Source organism: Dreissena polymorpha, chromosome 5, assembly GCF_020536995.1.
Source record: "Dreissena polymorpha isolate Duluth1 chromosome 5, UMN_Dpol_1.0, whole genome shotgun sequence".
In the NCBI taxonomy this organism is placed as follows: Eukaryota; Metazoa; Mollusca; class Bivalvia; order Myida; family Dreissenidae; genus Dreissena; species Dreissena polymorpha.
In genome coordinates, this window is record NC_068359.1 from 102,662,686 (window position 1) to 102,681,052 (window position 18,367).

The 18,367-nt window shown below is 37.6% G+C and overlaps 1 protein-coding gene across 1 annotated transcript; it reads left to right on the top strand.

Annotated features, from left to right (window-relative positions):
• The first annotated feature begins 14,286 nt into the window (after window positions 1–14,286).
• LOC127831521 (microtubule-actin cross-linking factor 1, isoforms 6/7-like) lies at window positions 14,287–16,501 on the top strand. The gene is made up of 2 exons (XM_052356504.1): window positions 14,287–15,957; window positions 16,454–16,501. The coding sequence occupies exons 1-2, from the start codon at window positions 14,287–14,289 to the stop codon at window positions 16,499–16,501; spliced, it is 1,719 nt and encodes a 572-aa protein (XP_052212464.1).
• The last annotated feature ends 1,866 nt before the right edge of the window (window positions 16,502–18,367 follow it).

An 18,367-nucleotide genomic window follows, 5' to 3' on the forward strand; every position in this document is an offset into this window, starting at 1 on the left:
AGCTGCGACGAGTGTGACATTTGTTTGTGGGTAGAAGGAAGTGTAACGAAGCAATGATCTCGTATCTCGTGTTCGTAAAGAGGCTTACAGGCCCTCGGTTGTTACACGTAAGTTATGTAATGAACTGACAATGCAAAACAGGTGTTGTGGAGGAAAATCACGACTTCGCAAAGACTGTAACGTTCGTTGACACTTAAATAACAATAAATTACTGTATGTGTTAGACTTGGCGACTAATTAGATTGGCTTAGAACAGTACCTGGTCACCCGGTGATAAGCTGCACGGTTCTGCAGAAAAACGAAGCTGCATTGAAATGATGGAAACATACCTGATTTGTATTACTAAATATTGATTTTGTTTAAGGTTACCACATCTTTTATATTGTTCAATTAATTACAGACACAATAACAATTCGCCGCTGATACATATTTACACATGCATGCATGTCTTATTTAAACATATACAAAATAATAAATATTTAAGCTAGAAGGTTTGAATAAGTATTGTTGACTTAGAAACGTTCTTTGGCATACGTGTATTTTTAAAAGCCATATCGACGGTATTTTTAACTAATATTTAAATAGTATTTAAAAAATGTAAAGACGGATGCAATTCATAGGACAATACTGTTGATTGTAATGATGATGACGAGGAGGTGGCGAAGTTGTTGCTGATGGCATCGCTTCTGGTACTCCAACGTCTTGTTATGATACTCAAAATGATAGTGATTTCAGTCAGTAACGACAAAACACTTGTCCAAAAGCGCATCGACAGAAAATCATCTCGTACACAACTAATTACTTATTAGATGTACGCGGCAATTTACACGTTCATCTGATCATGATTTCGATCTAAGTTTTCATCTTAAACAAACTTATTGCAGCTGGTTACTGTGTAAAACAGAAACATGTACAATATTTGTAAACAATATGGAGACAGAAGAGTGGACAAAACACTGACAGTGAGGACCGCACAGTATAATCTAGGACGACACTTTACTCACATGCATTAAGCCCCATTTTTCCAGAGCGGGCCTCATATATGAACAAGCAATCTCAAGCAATCATTTTTCTACTGCCATCGTTAAAGCTGTCTGCACAAGTGCATCCCTTTTTCCGCATGTACGTATTAAAAACGAAATGGAACGTATATACGCGCCGGTACCCATTTATGCGGCGAAATGTGGCGTAATATTGTTGTAGTGTGAATCTATTATATCTGATTAGACTATGTACGATTGATAACCGAATCTCATCCTCTACCCTCCTTTAACGCATGTTTTTACTGTTTATTGAGAAAGTCCGATAAAGTGCTTTATTATTATTTCTATTCAAATGAAGCTTATTTAAAGGGGCCTTTTCAAGTTTTGGTAAATTGACAAAATAAAAAAAAAATTGTTTAAGATTCGCAAATTTTCGTTGCAGTTATGATACTTGTGTGGAAACAGTTATACCGAACATTTACCATGCTCTAAAATATCCATTATATGCATCTTTTGACGATTAAAAAACCTGAAAATGATAAAGCGTTGCAACGCGACACGATTGAATAATTAGGAGAGTTCTGTTGTTGCCGTTAATCTTTATATGTTGTGATACTACAAGGATTGCTAATATAAAATATAATAAAATACACCACTCATTGTGCGAGTACGGATGGCCGAGTCGTCTAAGCGATAGCCTTTACTCCAAGGGTCAGTGGTTCGAGCCCAGTTGAGAGTTACTGTTTTGTTGATGGAGCTTTTTAGATCAAATGTTTATAAAGCATTTAATGACAAACTTCAATACATGCCAAAATCTGTGAAAAGGTACCTTAACGCTAACGGAAATTCGTGTTCTACAGTCAAAACATGCCTTTAATTTCAGTGTACGCATGCACTCACGCACGGGAACGTTGAATAACTCTGCATAGTTATATTTTAATTATAAATGAATATAAATAAATGGACTGAAAACATTTGATGTGCACTGCAATTTAATTTACCTTAATTGAATTTGAAGCAATTATAATAAATACCCAATGAAGCATATAACTAAAGTATTGACTATTGTGAGATACGATGCAAAACTATCGTGAGCTATGATGCAAAAAACTACGGTGTACTTAACGCAGCAATAATGATGTATATATATGTATATATATTTTATCGTGCTCCTTTGACATTTTATTTTCCAGATTATATTAGAATCGAAATAAATTCAAATATAGCATATAATTATATTAATGTTCCACGCGTTCGTACCCAAAGGTGACTGTGCAAACGGCCCGTGTTTTATTAATTAAATGTTCTGCAAACTAACATTTACTTAACTAATTATTGGTATGTTTAACACCAAAGATATTACAGTTTTGATGAATTTAATATACTTTTTTTTTTTAATCTTCTTATTAAGGACCGTTGTTATCGTTCGGAAAAAATGAAACATCTCGTAAAATTTATATTTCGAATTACACGTATGTATTCCTGATAAATATGTAATAACACCCTAAAGGGATTGAAGAATCCGCTCAGCGTAGAAAATTATTCATGTATAATAATTAAACATACTGATAATATTACCCCTTAAACCTGATAAATCTGATAGACGCATACATGTACTTTCTTTTATATGGTTGAGCTAGCAATATGAACGTAAGTTGTTTTCAAGTTGATTAGCCCCATATTAAAACGACTTTATCTCCGACTTCATTCGCCCATCGAAACACGAGAACACACTGAATTATCATCGTTTAATCATGCTACAACAAACAGACATAAACAATATCGTATATATCTAATATCAAACTCCACCGATCACCCCAGGCACAATGCCTTCGCAAATGCGTGTGTTTGATCCCCGCGAAATGGCGCTTGGTAACATCTTGAGTGCTATTCGGCTACCTAAGGCGTTCGGACATGTGTTGCATTAAACCTTCGTACATTTCGTGGATAACAGAGATAAATTACACAAGTCTTCACTGGCTCGTGTATTTTCTTTTTTTGCATATTGATAACAAAATATCAACATTAAAAACACAAAGAAATGTGGCCCATACATGTAATACAGTGCGTGTGCTGTAACTTAATAACATAATACGTATTGCAGTCATCCAATACCTATTCGAACTGAAGTTTATTGAAATGCGCTGATCACGAATGACTTACAATGTATGTAGCTATATAATGGTATGTTTTACTTCTTTTATAAACGGTAAACTTGATTTAAATCATTGTATCTATTACAACATTCTAACAATGATGCTTTGTAATAGTGGTTTCTAGCTTCACAATTTTTTGCACATTTATATTAGCTTAAAACGGCTGTCTCGGGGCCCTTTAAAACCCATGTGTTTATGTTACGGTTAATATTTTGAGAAACAACTTACAGTCGTTTCAAAAATGGTGTTTTTGTATTGTTTGACCTTTATCTTTTGAACAATATGTGGTGGTATATTAAAAATATATTAAAATTGACATAAAACATTATACTATTTTAAGGAAGGAATGTATTTTCGCGTAACCTAAAAAGATTTTGTATCCCTGGACATAATATAAATGTAAATTATTGATGTGGAATGTCATTAATTAAAAACAATGCACGAAGCACTTGATACAATTTTATTTAAAATCAGACTTGCGACTCAACAATTAGTACGTGGCGATAGTTATCGATGTTTTGTGATATCTATATAAACTTTGTACCGAAACATGTAATATTCCTTATTCAATATTCTAGGATCTATACATTTCCCCAAAAACCGCATTGAACTTTTTCAGTTTAATATGGTATCTTTAGGGTTTTTTTCATGATAATTTTCAGATATTATCTGAAAAATATTATGAAAAAAATCCCAAAAGATACCTGAATATAAGTGCACTAATACTTACCAAATGACCTCAACGAGTCACAAGTTAAAGTGATAAAATACCGACAAATTGTTTTAGAGTTTATCTATTCGCAATTGTTTGTTTGTTGACCTTGACTGGTCGCCGTTGTTAACGTTATTTTAGTCATGTCACGGCGGCCAGTTTACCAGCTCAATCACGGTCGTTAATCACGGGCGCCTCTTTTTGAAATGCATTAATAAATGAGCCAATGCAACTTCTGAGGTGGCGCTCAGGCCCGCATGTTTTAAAATTTCATCGATAATTGCACAGGTTGATAAGGTTTTATACGGTTTTCAGCATATATCGCATTATTTTAAAAATCGGACAATGCTCATTTATTAATGCATCTCAAAAAAGAGGTGGCGCTCGTGATTAACGGCCGTGGCTTTTCCTTGATACGTGTGCCAATTACAGACTCCTTGCCTACTGGAATCAATGGTAGCGGCCATAGAAAGAATGTTATGACCAGTCTCCACACACGTTATGTGGCCGGGTCGGGGATCGAACCGATATTTTCTGATTTTTAGTCCATCGCGTTACCTTCTGAGCTTTATACTCATTAAATGCCAAATATTTGATGAAACGCCGTGTACATTATCAATACCATTATGACTTCGTCGTTTTATTCACGTTTATATACAGCTGTTGTAGTGAATACCAAGAAAACTCCAACATTCCGTATGTTCGTCTTGTGTTCTTTATTTGTATACTCTCAAGAATAATTTCCTAGTCGCAGCATGCATAAATTGTCGAATAACAAGTAGTATATTAAGCAAATTTGTTCCAGGAATATCCACGACAGCAATAGAACGGTCGAATGTATCTGACATTTTAGAATTGCGCTCAGTGGTTCTGTTTACAGTCAGCTAGTGTCCAAAAATATACTATCTCTTATGAAACATCAGACATAAGTAGTAAATGAATGTCCATTTATATATACATGTATATTTATTGATACGTATTATTATTATGAAGACGATGGAAGCATTGACGTCAGGTTTGCATTCGATTTTGTCTAGAATCAAGTGCTTATATATAGTATATACATGTATTCTACTCAAATGAACATATACATAGTCGCATTTGCTAGACGGATTAAGAGAGGGGCAGATAATTCGTACCATCCCACCCAATTCCCAACCCGCCTCCCCTTAAAGGGGCCTTTTTCGTATTTCAATCACGCTTATGCATTAAAACTACACGTATATATTGTGATGACTTTGTGAAATCAATTTACACTACGTTGTTGCTTACAAAGGTATTTAGTCACTTTCACGAGATTCATCTTTTTCATACATAAAGTAACACACGAAGGCAAAATGTCTTTGACTCACTCAAAAATAAAGTAAAATGTATGTAATACAAAGTAATTTGATATTAACAAATGTTTTATTTAAGATTAAATAACTGATTAATTCACAACGTTTTGTTGTCATTTCGATTTGCAACTAAACGTATTTTGTAACGAGTAATTGTTGACATAGCACTTACTTTTAAACAACAAAATTACTGACTTATAGGTGTAATCCTTCCACGTTCCTTTGTTAAAAGAGCTAAACAAGTAACTTTATTTTGAAGATAAAAACTGCAAGCATGTAATCGCACACACACAAAATGCGTAAGGAAACTGAAACGCATATTTAATTACAGGAGTAATTGCCACCATGGGGCCGTGCTCTGTGAACAAGGGGGTTTGATGCATGTGCGTTAAGTGTCATCCCAGATTAGCCTGTGCAGTCCGCACAGGCTTATCAGGGACGACACGTTCAGAATAAACTATATTTTTTCTAAGAAGAGACTTTCTTAAAACGAATAATATCATATAAGCGGAAAGTGTCGTACCTGATTAGCATGTGCGGACTGCACATGCTGATCTGGGACGACACTTTACGCACATGCCTTAAACCCACTTTTCACAGAGCGCGGCTCAAATCATTTTTTGTCTTGTATGTGAGAGTTCTTACTTTAGCTGTTTCAGATGTTCCAGGCGTGAACATGATGTAATCGGATAGGTGATTAATATCGATTACAAAGTACTTTTTTTTACATCTTACTACTTACTTCTTTTTCATTCGAACATCTGATGATGGTTTTTCTCGTCGCATATTCTGTTTTCGCGCCACCCCCATTTTCTCAAAACGCTAATGGTTGTACATCGCAAACAATTCAAAGAAATCCACTTTTAATTCCTTCGTTTGCGTGTTTAGTTTCTGTCTACAGAAATACTTGTCCAATATGCAGGGGGGCACGCGTATACGGGAGCTTACCGCGTTTAAGTGAGAAAGTTGTTGCAAAACTTCAAAGATGGCGTCGTTTAAGTGTTTTTCGTGAAATAGTAGCGGATATTTTCACCCGGTAAGCCAGTTTATATTTATATTTCTTTTAAATGAATACGCCCTTTCGGCTCTACGGTGTTTGTGCTCTCCTCGTTTTTTTTTTTCAAAACCGTAGACGTCGGAATAAAAAAGTTATTGAAGCAAAACCGTCGACAAATTTGTTGTTTAATTTCTTTACCTTCGAGATGTTGGATGTTCGAATATCATTTTCTCTCATAATAAACAGTATTTGTGCATGTGTACAGTAAAATATAACATAAATCACGAATATTTTATTATCTCGACGCGTTGTTATGTCTATTAATTCATTTAATGCCGAATTATAACGGGTTAACCCCCATTTTTGGAACTAAACTTCCTTTTAAGCACATTTTGGGACGTGACTTCCAAATGATTAACAGCTCTTTCCTATGTTACAAGGTTTTATGCGAAATAACTTTCGTGAATGAATTCCGCATTGGTGCGAATGTCTTGGAAAACATTTTCACTTGAAGAAATAAAGAGTTTTCTTTTTTTCTATTAATTGTTTTATTATTAATTTGTATTATTATATGTTTTATCGCGTACTTAACGCTAACATTTAGTGTGTGTAATATAAGACATTCAACGGTATTATAAACACAGTGTAATTCTTACCTGTTTATTTTAACACATATGGACATACTCATGTTTGAATATGCATCCAACGGAATACTATGCTTACTATTTCCAGATATCTAGACGCCAGTTATATATGTTGAGGATGCCAAGATTAAAAAAGACGGCGTAACGAAGTGTGTACCGCTCTAGAATGCGATAGGTACATGAAAACCCACCAATCAAACAAAAAAGATTACGTCGAAGTACCTTGTCAAACAATCACATATACGTGCAATAAAAGTGTAATGAAAAACAAAAGAGGGTAAAGCCGGTTTGATACTAGTATAAGGTTGATGTAACCAAATACTGCTATTGTTGCGATTCGGAATACATGAAGCAATTTGGAATACCTGACATCTGCTTAGAAGATGCATATCGGTGGATGTTTTTTTATGATACTTAAATATGAATTGTTTATTTAATACAATGACATTTGGCGCGTTTCACCATAACGATACTGATACATGTATGTGACTTTGATGTGACACATTTTGGACGACCTTCTTTTAAACCAGTTCTGAGTTGGTCACTATATTATAATCGCAAAAAGTGAATTTGTAGTGGATAGAAAGATTTGTGCAAATGTAATACACGATATGATTTCAGTAGAAGTGATCATTATAATTTTTATACATGTATGTTTTTTCTCTTTTATACCTATGTGAATACATATTATTTATGACTGTTGTATTGAGGGAATAAAGTATTGGTTCACTTAGAAAGATTATTTCGTTTGCTCCTAACATTGCCTTCTAATCGTAAGTAATGTTAATATGTTAAATGCATAACGAATTAATTCCGACCCAAATTTTTTTTTCATGTATGTAAGTGCTGAATACAATTGAAAATGTATGCAGAGACATCGTAGGAAGAAATGACGTAACAGAGATAATGGTTTATTTTCAAAACAAAGTGAGAAACTAGCATCATGACATATTCGGAATAAAACGTGTAAGTAAGTAGCACTCATAGCAATTATATGTCAGACGTGTCTATGTAGACTTTATAAATAAAACAAAAACACTACAAACATCAGCTGTACATGTTTTGTTATGTTCGTGATTTTTATTTGCTGTTTTAGTCCGGCTCTGTTGAAGGATTCTTTCTTGCATATTCTACATTTAAACTCATGTGGTCCATGAATGGGGCATGATATCTCAATCCTCCCCTGATGTAATATTCCTCATTACATATACTGCAACGAAAGATGCACTTATTTTCGCCCTTTAACCTGCATCATCTGAAAAGACAGTAAAAGAATGGTTAAAAAAAGTTCATAGTAGAATAAGGTTGACACGTCATAAAATACATGAAATTAATTATAATATTACTGAAAGATAAACGTTCTATTATCTCGTACATCAGCCACCACACAACCCATCTTCTTGAAAATAGGTGAATTGATTCAATTGGTCGGCAGGTTTTTCGAACAGCATTATTATTATTCTACAGTAAGTAACGTGATTAAGAAAACACTTATATTGCACCACGTAACATGCTATAAAACTATAATATTGAAGTACACATATACACTTTATTTAAGATGGGTAGGTATATCATGTCAAGCTCTTTTACATATGAAAGAGCTGTTTGTCATTTGGAAGTCAGGTCCCAAAATGTGCTTAAAAGGAAGTCAGTTCCAAATAAGGGGGTTAAACCAATAATGTTTGCCAATAAATTAATAATCAGTGATAAAACGGCGTCGGTAAAATGAAATAATCATGATTTTAGTTATATTTTACTGTTCACTTGTGTCAATACTGTGTATTATAAGAGAAAGTGATATTTGTACATCCAATTTCTCGAACGTCCCGTAAGTAGACAACAGATTTGTGGACGGTTTTCCTTCAATAACTTTTTTATCCCGACGTCTACGATCTTGAAACAAAAAACCGAGGGAAGCACACACACAAGAGAGCCGAAACGGCGTATTCATTTAAAATAATTATAAATACAAACGGGCTTACCGGGTGAAAATATCCTCCCTTCCTTTAAGAAAATCCAACAAACGACGCCATCTTTGAAGTTTTGCAACAACTTTCTCACTTAAACGCGGTAAGCTCCCGCATACGCGTGCCCCCCTGATATGGTAGTTATATTTTACAGGAACGTACTGGTATGTTACAATTATTCATTTGCCTTAACTCGACAACGATTTTGATAAGATAAATAGAGTTTCCATTGTGCGTGTATTTAAAAACAAACGATCACAGTAAATGAAAGTTATGTGTTATTATTTCTGAGATTAAACACACGGCATCAATATTATAACGGAAATTCCACCCTGAAAACTCCACCTATAAAAACAAACGTTAATAGGACATAGATTACACAATGATTAATTACAGGCTGCAGAATCAACGGGGTTTACACAGGTGCTGGGCAGAATGAAAACACACCGAACGTTATATGTGCAAATATCTCAAGTTATTGAAATTTTTATGCAAGAACTTTAAGTGCATAAAAGACCGTTATTTTTGCAGTTAATGCTGATATCTTCAGATTTAAGACTACATCATTGAATACATCTGAAATCGGTGACAATATCACGTTGCGTACAGCACAACTGTGTTTATTAGTATTGGGTATTCTGAATTTTTGGACAAGAACATAGGCGTATTCAAGTACTTCTGATGTTTTTTTTTCACATTTCAATACGCCGCATAACAAAATCGAAACCTAAACGCAAATGTGTGACGGACAGACAGAAAAACAAACGGACGGACAGACAGACAGACAGACGCACATGCGATCACTATATGCCAACCTTCGGGGGCATAAAAAGCACCACTTACCGGTGTGTTTTCAGTCATTAACATTCATTTGAGAACCCCATAAAGTCACGTGATCCTGCACCCTGATTCTGATTGGGCTATGTCTGTATTTCAGAAAATTAATCTGCGAAATAGAGGGATTGAATTTGTTCACATTCGACATAAACTTTCCTCTCAAAGAAAAATCATTGAAGAGTGTTCAACGCATGACTCAGTGGCTTATTTGTAAGGTTTTTACTATAGGGGACTGTGATTCGAGCCCAGTTGATAACTTTTTTATTTCTTTAATTTTATTATCTTTTCTGATGCTATTTAGGTCTAGTGTTAACATTATTTTAAAGCATTTAATGACAAACTTCAATACATGCCAAAATCTGTGAAAAGTTTCTTTTAACATTTCACGAATAAAATAATTAATATTTAAACAAATTTACAAGGCGTTAAACTTGTATTGATGATGTTCTTCGTAAAGGGCCCATAAAAGGCGAAATCTCGTAACATATTACACACAGTTTACTTTATCGTTTTACGAAAAGCTGTAGATAAATACATGTACACACATAAATAATTAGTAATTATTACATTATTTTATAGCACCGTCATGGCATATAAATCACTGATGACAGAAATACAAAACTTCGCACAGAGCATCCTGACTGGAAAAAGACTATGTCATTATTGAAATGGAAATAAATTAACAACGCTCTGGAAAAACGGGGCTTAATGCATGTACGTGAAATGACCTTCAAGATTAGATGGTGCTGTCTGCACTACTCTATGTATACATATTGATACTTACAATAATAATGATTGTGATGATGATGATGTGTTTCTGTAAATCCCCGCTAGATTAGACAAACCCATTCGATATGTGTGTGCAAACAGCCAGTTGCGCAAAACTTACATCGATGACAAAGAAACTTTCGCATGATATTAAAAAATACAGGTGGCGAATTAATTTCTGTAAGATGAAAAGATCACGAGTTGTATGCGTTCGCTAAAAGCTCTTGTGGGAAAGCAAAAATTCGAGAGCAAAAGGTGAGAATTCGGTCGTGGGAAGGCAGCGAATGTGATATATGTCCAATTAGTCTTTCATTATTGTATTTGGCAGTTCAGGGACCATTTGACATCGAAATAATTGAACAAGTACCTTATTGGAATTGTTTTGCAGATCTGATTTAATGAAGAAACTGTGTCGTCGTCGTCGTTGTTGTTGTTATTTAAAAGGCCGTGTTCGTACTTTAGAAAATGTCAACTTTCACAACTATTGCCAAAGCTTTAAACAAGAAATAAAACCGATTGTTCAAACAAGTGGGAGTACACTCCTGACTAAGAAACATGTCACAATATACTTTCTTTTATGGATATCGATAATCAAATCGGTGACATAAAAAAGCTTTCGTAATCCTTTCCATCGATAATTTTCAAAATACGTTAATTACTAAAAGACATTTTTCATTTTCACCACCACCACCACCACCACCATCATCATCATCATAAACAACAACAACATCGTCATCATCAACATCATCATCATCTTCAGCAGCATGCAGCAGCATTATTGTCAGCAGCTTCATCATCATCAGTGATATCACCATCAAAACAATTACCACAATCGCCACTATTTTTTTTCTTTACACCAGTGAAACAATTTTACGTCACGTCACTCACGTGAAAAGTCAATGCACTCGACATGGCGCTGAAAGTAATTGACAAGATGGCGTCGAGGTGTTCTGCGACATTAGGAAGACGAAGGACAGAAATTCCGTTAATGAATAAATAATGAGGCAGATTCCCTAAAGAATATGTTTATCAATCTTTCAAATCTAATGAATTTCCTACAAGCTTTTAAATAATGAAGTTGCACTATCATCTCTATGAAGACTTCGTTAAAAGTTTCTGATTGCCACAGTGGTGCGATGATATTATTGATATAATAAAATATAATGTCAGTGATCACTGGTATCTACATATTGTAGAGACGCATTATGTGCATGCGTGAAAAATCGACTTCCAGTACCAACAGTTAAACTTAATGGTTAATGTGCTGTAAAATGCGGTGATCAAAAGAAGCCGCATGGTAACAACCAAGTTTATATCTATGATGTTTAATAAGTGCTATGGTAATAAACTGAAACTGCAAGTTCTGTATTGCAGTTAGTATCATTAATTTTCAATCGACCGTTTTAAAACAATAAGTCCCGATTCATTTAACTATACTTTGAACTTGAATTGCAAACGGACTGTTAACTGTGTAGAGGCGATGCTGTAACTTAAAGAGGCCTTTTTCACGCGTTGGTAAATTGACAAAATTAAAAAAAAATGTTTCAGATTCGCAAATTTTCGCTGTAGTAATGATATTTGGGAGGAAACAGTAATACTGAACATTTGCCATGCTCTTAAATAGCCATTATGTGCATCTTTTGACTATTTAAAAACATGAAAATGATAAAGCGTTGCGACGCGAAACGATTGAAAAAAAAAGATATTTCTTATATAAAGTATAAAAAAACATCACTTATGGTATGAGCACGGATGAGCGAGTGGTCTAAGTGAAAGACATTTTACTCCAGGGCTCCAGGGGTCAGTGGTTCGAGCCCCGTTGAGTGTTACTTTTTCCTATCTTTAATATTACTCTATTTTTTTACTGGAGCTTTTTAGATCCAATTTTTCCATTTATAAATATAAAGCATTTAATGGCAAACTTCAATACATGCCAAAATCTGTGAAAAGGCCCCTTTAAATAAAGTGCACATGTGCGTATGCATGTACACCAATCGTGATCAAGAATGATGTTAATGGTAAATGCCATGTTAGACTGAACATTTTAACGATAATATACCAACTGTTTAAGTGTCAGTTTTTGTTTTACATTATGAAAATTCTAAAAAAATTCTAAGACTTTCGTTTATAGTTATTTGGTGAATACATGTAGTGTGTGTTGTCCGTAGTAAAACAAAGATCTAGCCAGATCCGTATTTACATGGTACCTTGCGACAAACATCAGAGAAATCCCTAATTTCAAAACCTTCAAGGGCTGGCTAGTTCATGATTATATATTTTTAGTACGTATACACAATGCGTAAATATAGCTAAATTATTGAATAGTGTATCAGTATGTACGCTGAAAACATTGGATTCGGAAAGTCGTTCCGTTGAAGTTTAGTGTGTTGTTATTCAAGGAGCGTTTGAAAAGGTTACATGCCACTAAATCATAGTGTGTCCATCCGTGGGTCATTTGAAAGTACCGGTAGTGCATATTGCTTAAGAGTTCATTTTTTCTTCTGATTTTAAAGCCATCTAGCGATCGGATACATGCCTTTGCGGTTATTTCCCCATATCATACCGTACATGTGTCTGCAACATTTTAGTGATTTATATTGGGGACTACGTTGAAAGATGAACGTTTGGGTCGAGTTAATTGAAGTACTTCGCGTTTGTCGAAAACTCACTGCTAACCATGTTTACCGAGGATGCATGCAGTTGGGCGAATTTTGATTTTTAAGAAGATGTGAGAAGGTATCTTTTGAGTAAAATTATTGGTAGACGACAGGTTGATCTTTAAAATGAAACCAAGCTCGCACAATTTAAAGTATAGGAAACAAATGCCTTGAAAGTTGGCATTTTTATAATGGGACCCAATGGGGATCGGGATAAGTGTAATCCGACCTATGATATCCTTCTTATACATCACATTCATATGACATTCCTCGCAATACAGACTTTCACTATATAATACTTTTAACACTTGCATTACTTTCATTCAATATATTAACTACTAAAGGAGTGTTAATGCATTATCGTTTCCTTTTTTTCCTTTATAAAACCTTTCAAGTAAATGATATAAAAACTCGGCATCGCATTTACAGCACACAAACGCGATAAAATGATAACAAAAATGCAATTACAAGAAATTAATAGAGCTTCACAATACCTTCATCGCTCAAGATACAGCGTTAATGAAGCACGCGTAACGGTGAGAAATAGAAAATACAAGAAACAAAACAATAGAATATTACTGCGAATGACAGATACTTTATTTGAATTAATGACCGAGTCGCTTTCTAGGGACCTCACGACGATATCGCATCCAATCTTGGCTAAAAGCAACTATTACCGATCAAGGATGGTCCCCCGACCCTCGGGATTTCGGCGGCCCTATTCATTACCTGTGATTCTCGGAAACGATAACCCCCAACGCCTTGATTAATGATGTTCAAAGGTAGCGCGCGAACTTTCGCTCTTAAACAAAATTATCTCCGAAAAAAATTAATACATGTGTCGTTATTTTGCATTTCTAAATTACTTTTATATTTCCGTCGATCGCGAACAATAAAGCAATCAAGGTTGATCAGAGACTTTGTTTTATCACAAAACCTTCACAGAGGTGCAAAATCTTAACAATCAGTTACAATAATAATTTTGTGTCGCAGTGCAGCTTTGTACAAGAGTTAACGTTGTTTTTTTCACCATATAGACGACCATTTTCATGGAATGCTGACCAAATATCCGTTTTTGTAAACGACCTGGGTCACACAAGCCCGATTTAGTGTATATTGTATTTGTATCTAAGAGCAGACGCTGATAAAATTCGACTGGATTTGAAAATGATAATAGCAGAATTGCTTAGGCTGCTCAAGATAACTATATGACAAGCTTCATGTGAAAATGGGTCTTTTGTCATATGTGGCCCGCGTGGCTCCTTCCAAGCCTGCGCAATCGCAAGGTGTCATGGGCAGGTCATCTCCTGCCCAGCCTGCGCAAGGTGTCATGGACAGGGTAGCTAATGCCCAGCCTGCGCAAGGTGTCATGAACAGGGTATCTCCTGTCCAGCCTACGCAAGGTGTCATGGACAGGGTAGCTCCTGCCCAGCCTGCGCAAGGTGTCATGGACAGGGTAGCTCCTGCCCAGCCTGCGCAAGGTGTCATGGACAGGGTAGCTCATGCCCAGCCTGCGCAAGGTGTCATGGACAGGGCAGCTCATGCCCAGCCTGCGCAAGGTGGCATGGACAGGGTAGCTCCTGACCAGCCTGTGCAAGGTGTCATGGACAGGGTAGCTCCTGACCAGCCTGCGCAAGGTGTCATGGACAGGGTAGCTCATGCCCAGCCTGCGCAAGGTGTCATGGACAGGGTAGCTCCTGCCCAGCCTGCGCAAGGTTTCATGGACAGGGTAGCTCCTGCCCAGCCTGCGCAAGGTGTCATGGACAGGGTATCTTCTGCCCAGCCTGCGCAAGGTGTCATGGACAGGGTAGCTCCTGCCCAGTCTGCGCAAGGTGTCATGGACAGGGAAGCTCCTGCCCAGCATGCGCAAGGTGTCATGGACAGGGTAGCTCCTGTCCAGCCTGCGCAAGGTGTCATGGACAGGGTAGCTCCTGCCCAGCCTGTGCAAGGTGTCATGGACAGGGTAGCTCCTGCCCGGCCTGCGCAAGGTTTCATGGACAGGGTAGCTCCGGCCCAGCCTGCGCAAGGTGTCATGGACAGGGTATCTTCTGCCCAGCCTGCGCAAGGTCTCATGGACAGGGTAGCTCATAACCAGCCTGTGCAAGGTGTCAAGGACAGGGTAGCTCCTGTTCAGTCTGCGCAAGGTGTCATGGACAGGGTAGCTCATGCCCAGCCTGTGCAAGGTGTCAAGGACAGGGTAGCTCCTGTCCAGCCTGCGCAAGGTGTCATGGACAGGGTAGCTCCTGCCCAGCCTGTGCAAGGTGTCATGGACAGGGTAGCTCCTGTCCAGCCTGCGCAAGGTGTCATATACAGGGTAGCTCCTGCAAGGTCTGCGCAAGGTGTAATGGGCAGGGTAGCTCCTGCCCAGTCCGCGCAAGGTGTAATGGGAACGGTAGCTCCTGTCAAGCCTGCGCAAGGTGTCATGGACAGGGTAGCTCCTGCCCAGTCTGCGCAAGGTGTCATGGAAAGGGTAGCTCCTGCCCAGCCTGCGCAAGGTGTCATGGACAGGGTAGCTCATGCCCAGCCTGCGCAAGGTGTCATGGACAGGGTAGCTCATAACCAGCCTGCGCAAAGTGTCATGGACAGGGTAGCTCCTGCCCAGCCTGCGCAAGGTGTCATGGACAGTGTAGCTCATGCCCAGTCCGCGCAAGGTGTCATGGACAGGGTAGCTCCTGTCCAGTCTGCGCAAGGTGTCATGGACAGGGTAGCTCCAGCCCAGCCTGCACAGGGTGTCATGGACAGGGTAGCTCCTGCCCAGTCTGCGCAAGGTGTCATGGACAGGGTAGCTCCTGTCCAGCCTGCGCAAGGTGTCATGGACCGGGTAGCTCCTGACCAGCCTGCGCAAGGTGTCATGGACAGGGTAGCTCCTGTCCAGCCTGCGCAAGGTGTCATGGGCAGGGTAGCTCCTGACCAGATTACGCAAACGCGCAGGTCATTCAAGAGTAACTCAGACTCGCATATAATATAAACCCATTTTCGCATTATGAGGCACACGTTATATTATAATTATTTACCACTGGTATAAAAGCGAGGATTACATTGGCCGTTGTGAAGCCGTCGCGAGTCTGAGTAGCACAGCATATTCATGTCCGAAACACCACAGGCGTAAAACATGTAAACATCTGCATCATGGAAATGGGATGAAAAATACAACTTCATGTATTCAGATTAAGGAAGCGAAGTCGGCGATTATGATGGTTATGCTAGTGATGATGATAATGAGGGCATTTCGATTTTTTATCGTGATGATCAAAGACCTATTAAATACATTGTTATGCATTTTTTAGGTCTTTGTGATGATGAACCGTTAGCCTACGACGATGATTTGGATGGTTTTGGTAAAACAATTTAAGGTAATGGTCATGATTACTATTATGGTGTTGTTTCTGTTGTAGCTGCTGCTGCTGCCGATGCTGCTGATGCTAATGCTGCACAACCTGTGAATTTGAATGTGATGACTTTGGTGCTAGTTTCCAAGGTTTTGAATTACGTGTTGAAAACCCGGCGACTTTTGCCAATCGGTGTTATTTACAGTCTGGGGCATTAATATTGCATGCATCTAGAACGAAAAAGAACAGCCAACGATTGGGCGTCGAAAACAGAGCCAGTGATTAAGTGTCTTTGTAGGCCATTGTTTTCATCGGTTCCACTTGATGCACTCTAATGTGTTCATTGTAAATTAATCGGCCGTATTTAATCGGCACGTTCCTAATACCGGCGCCGTAGCGTTTTGATCAATTATACCTGAAGTTTCAAGACAGATAATTAATTTCTTCACTTGATATGACAATTAAATATTTCTTCTTCTGAATGCCTGGGGAGCAACAATATTGGTGCGATCCTCAGGCTGTGGATATCGCCATAGCAACCGTCCTTAAGTATGCGCGCGCAACAGGAATACTGCGACCGAGACTCCTCGCGCGCCTTAGAAATTGTCGTCTGCTGACTTATTGAAGTTCTGTCTTCTGGCTGTTATGAAGATCGATAAACTGTTTATAAAACCCACAATCAAATCTTGTCAATCTACGAAGAAAATTTCTAGAGGGCTATTTAATATTTCATTAAGCAATTACTAGAGTAAAATAAATGGCATTCGACGCTCGTTAAGTGATCTACGATATTTGGCGGAAGTTGAGTTAACACGGTACCGTCGGACAAGGCTGTTGCGAGAAACATTTAGAGCCGCCGTGTTTTCGTCAAAGCCACGTGTACACGGTCTGGGTCAATTTTGCTGTAAATGTCATTTCATGCACCACACGTGTGCAATAACTGGGTGTCCTTTAACGAAGATTTTATGACAGACAATTCCAATTTTAATTACTAATTTAGCGCCCGTTTGAAGATAACCATAAAATTTTCCAACGAGTGTAGCGATAAAAAAGACGCTAGTTAAATAAATCTTCATTAATAAGCGTTTTATTTGTTTGTTTAATTTATTTATACATATATAACTATTTCCATTAAGTTTTATTCTCTTAAAGCAGGTATGATTGAACTGTTTTAAATATTAAAACATGTTTGCCATTCTTAATTTTTCATAAATCCCCACTGCGAGTAAATTCAGTGCTATTCCGGTGTCTTTAAATGTATATTTGGACTAATCAATTTGCCAAATATTGCTTATATTTGTGCAGCTGACTATTACAATTCGCAAACAAATTATGTGCTGAACAAAAACAAAAACGCTGTAATGTCCGTATGCTTTGTACGGCAATACCGCAAAATGCATGATTTGATTGCTTTGTCAAGAACTAAGCGCGACCGCAGAAGATGTAGAGAATAAGAATATGATGCGTAAACATGCGATCTTAAATTGTATGCCTATTGAAGATGAAATCCTAATGTTCACATGTTAAAACCATAATTTATATAAATATATGGCCCTCCAGAGCTGACTTGTATTGAGTCAGTAAATTATCAATGTCTCATTGTTGCTCTAGAAATAATGGGCGTCCATTTCATCTGTAATCTCGAACAATAACAGAAATTACCACCAAAGGGTACTGGAGTCAAATTCCTTTTCCTAGCGCTGCAATTGACGGAACGATCATTTATGGTCTTGACATTTCTTCGCAGACATTCCGGCTCCGCTCTGATATTTCATGTTTCCCGCGGTTTGCTGCGGTGGAGTTGCGTTTATTGGTCCGTTAGCCGCAAAAATGGATGTTATGTCACGGGCTCTAAACATCACTGCAAACCGGTCTGGCCAGTCTGGTTAGGAATTACGATATCTGCTTTAAAACACGCAACGTTTCGTGGTCTCATTGGCAGGCATCATGACTCTCATCTTCGTATACAGATAAGTGCTA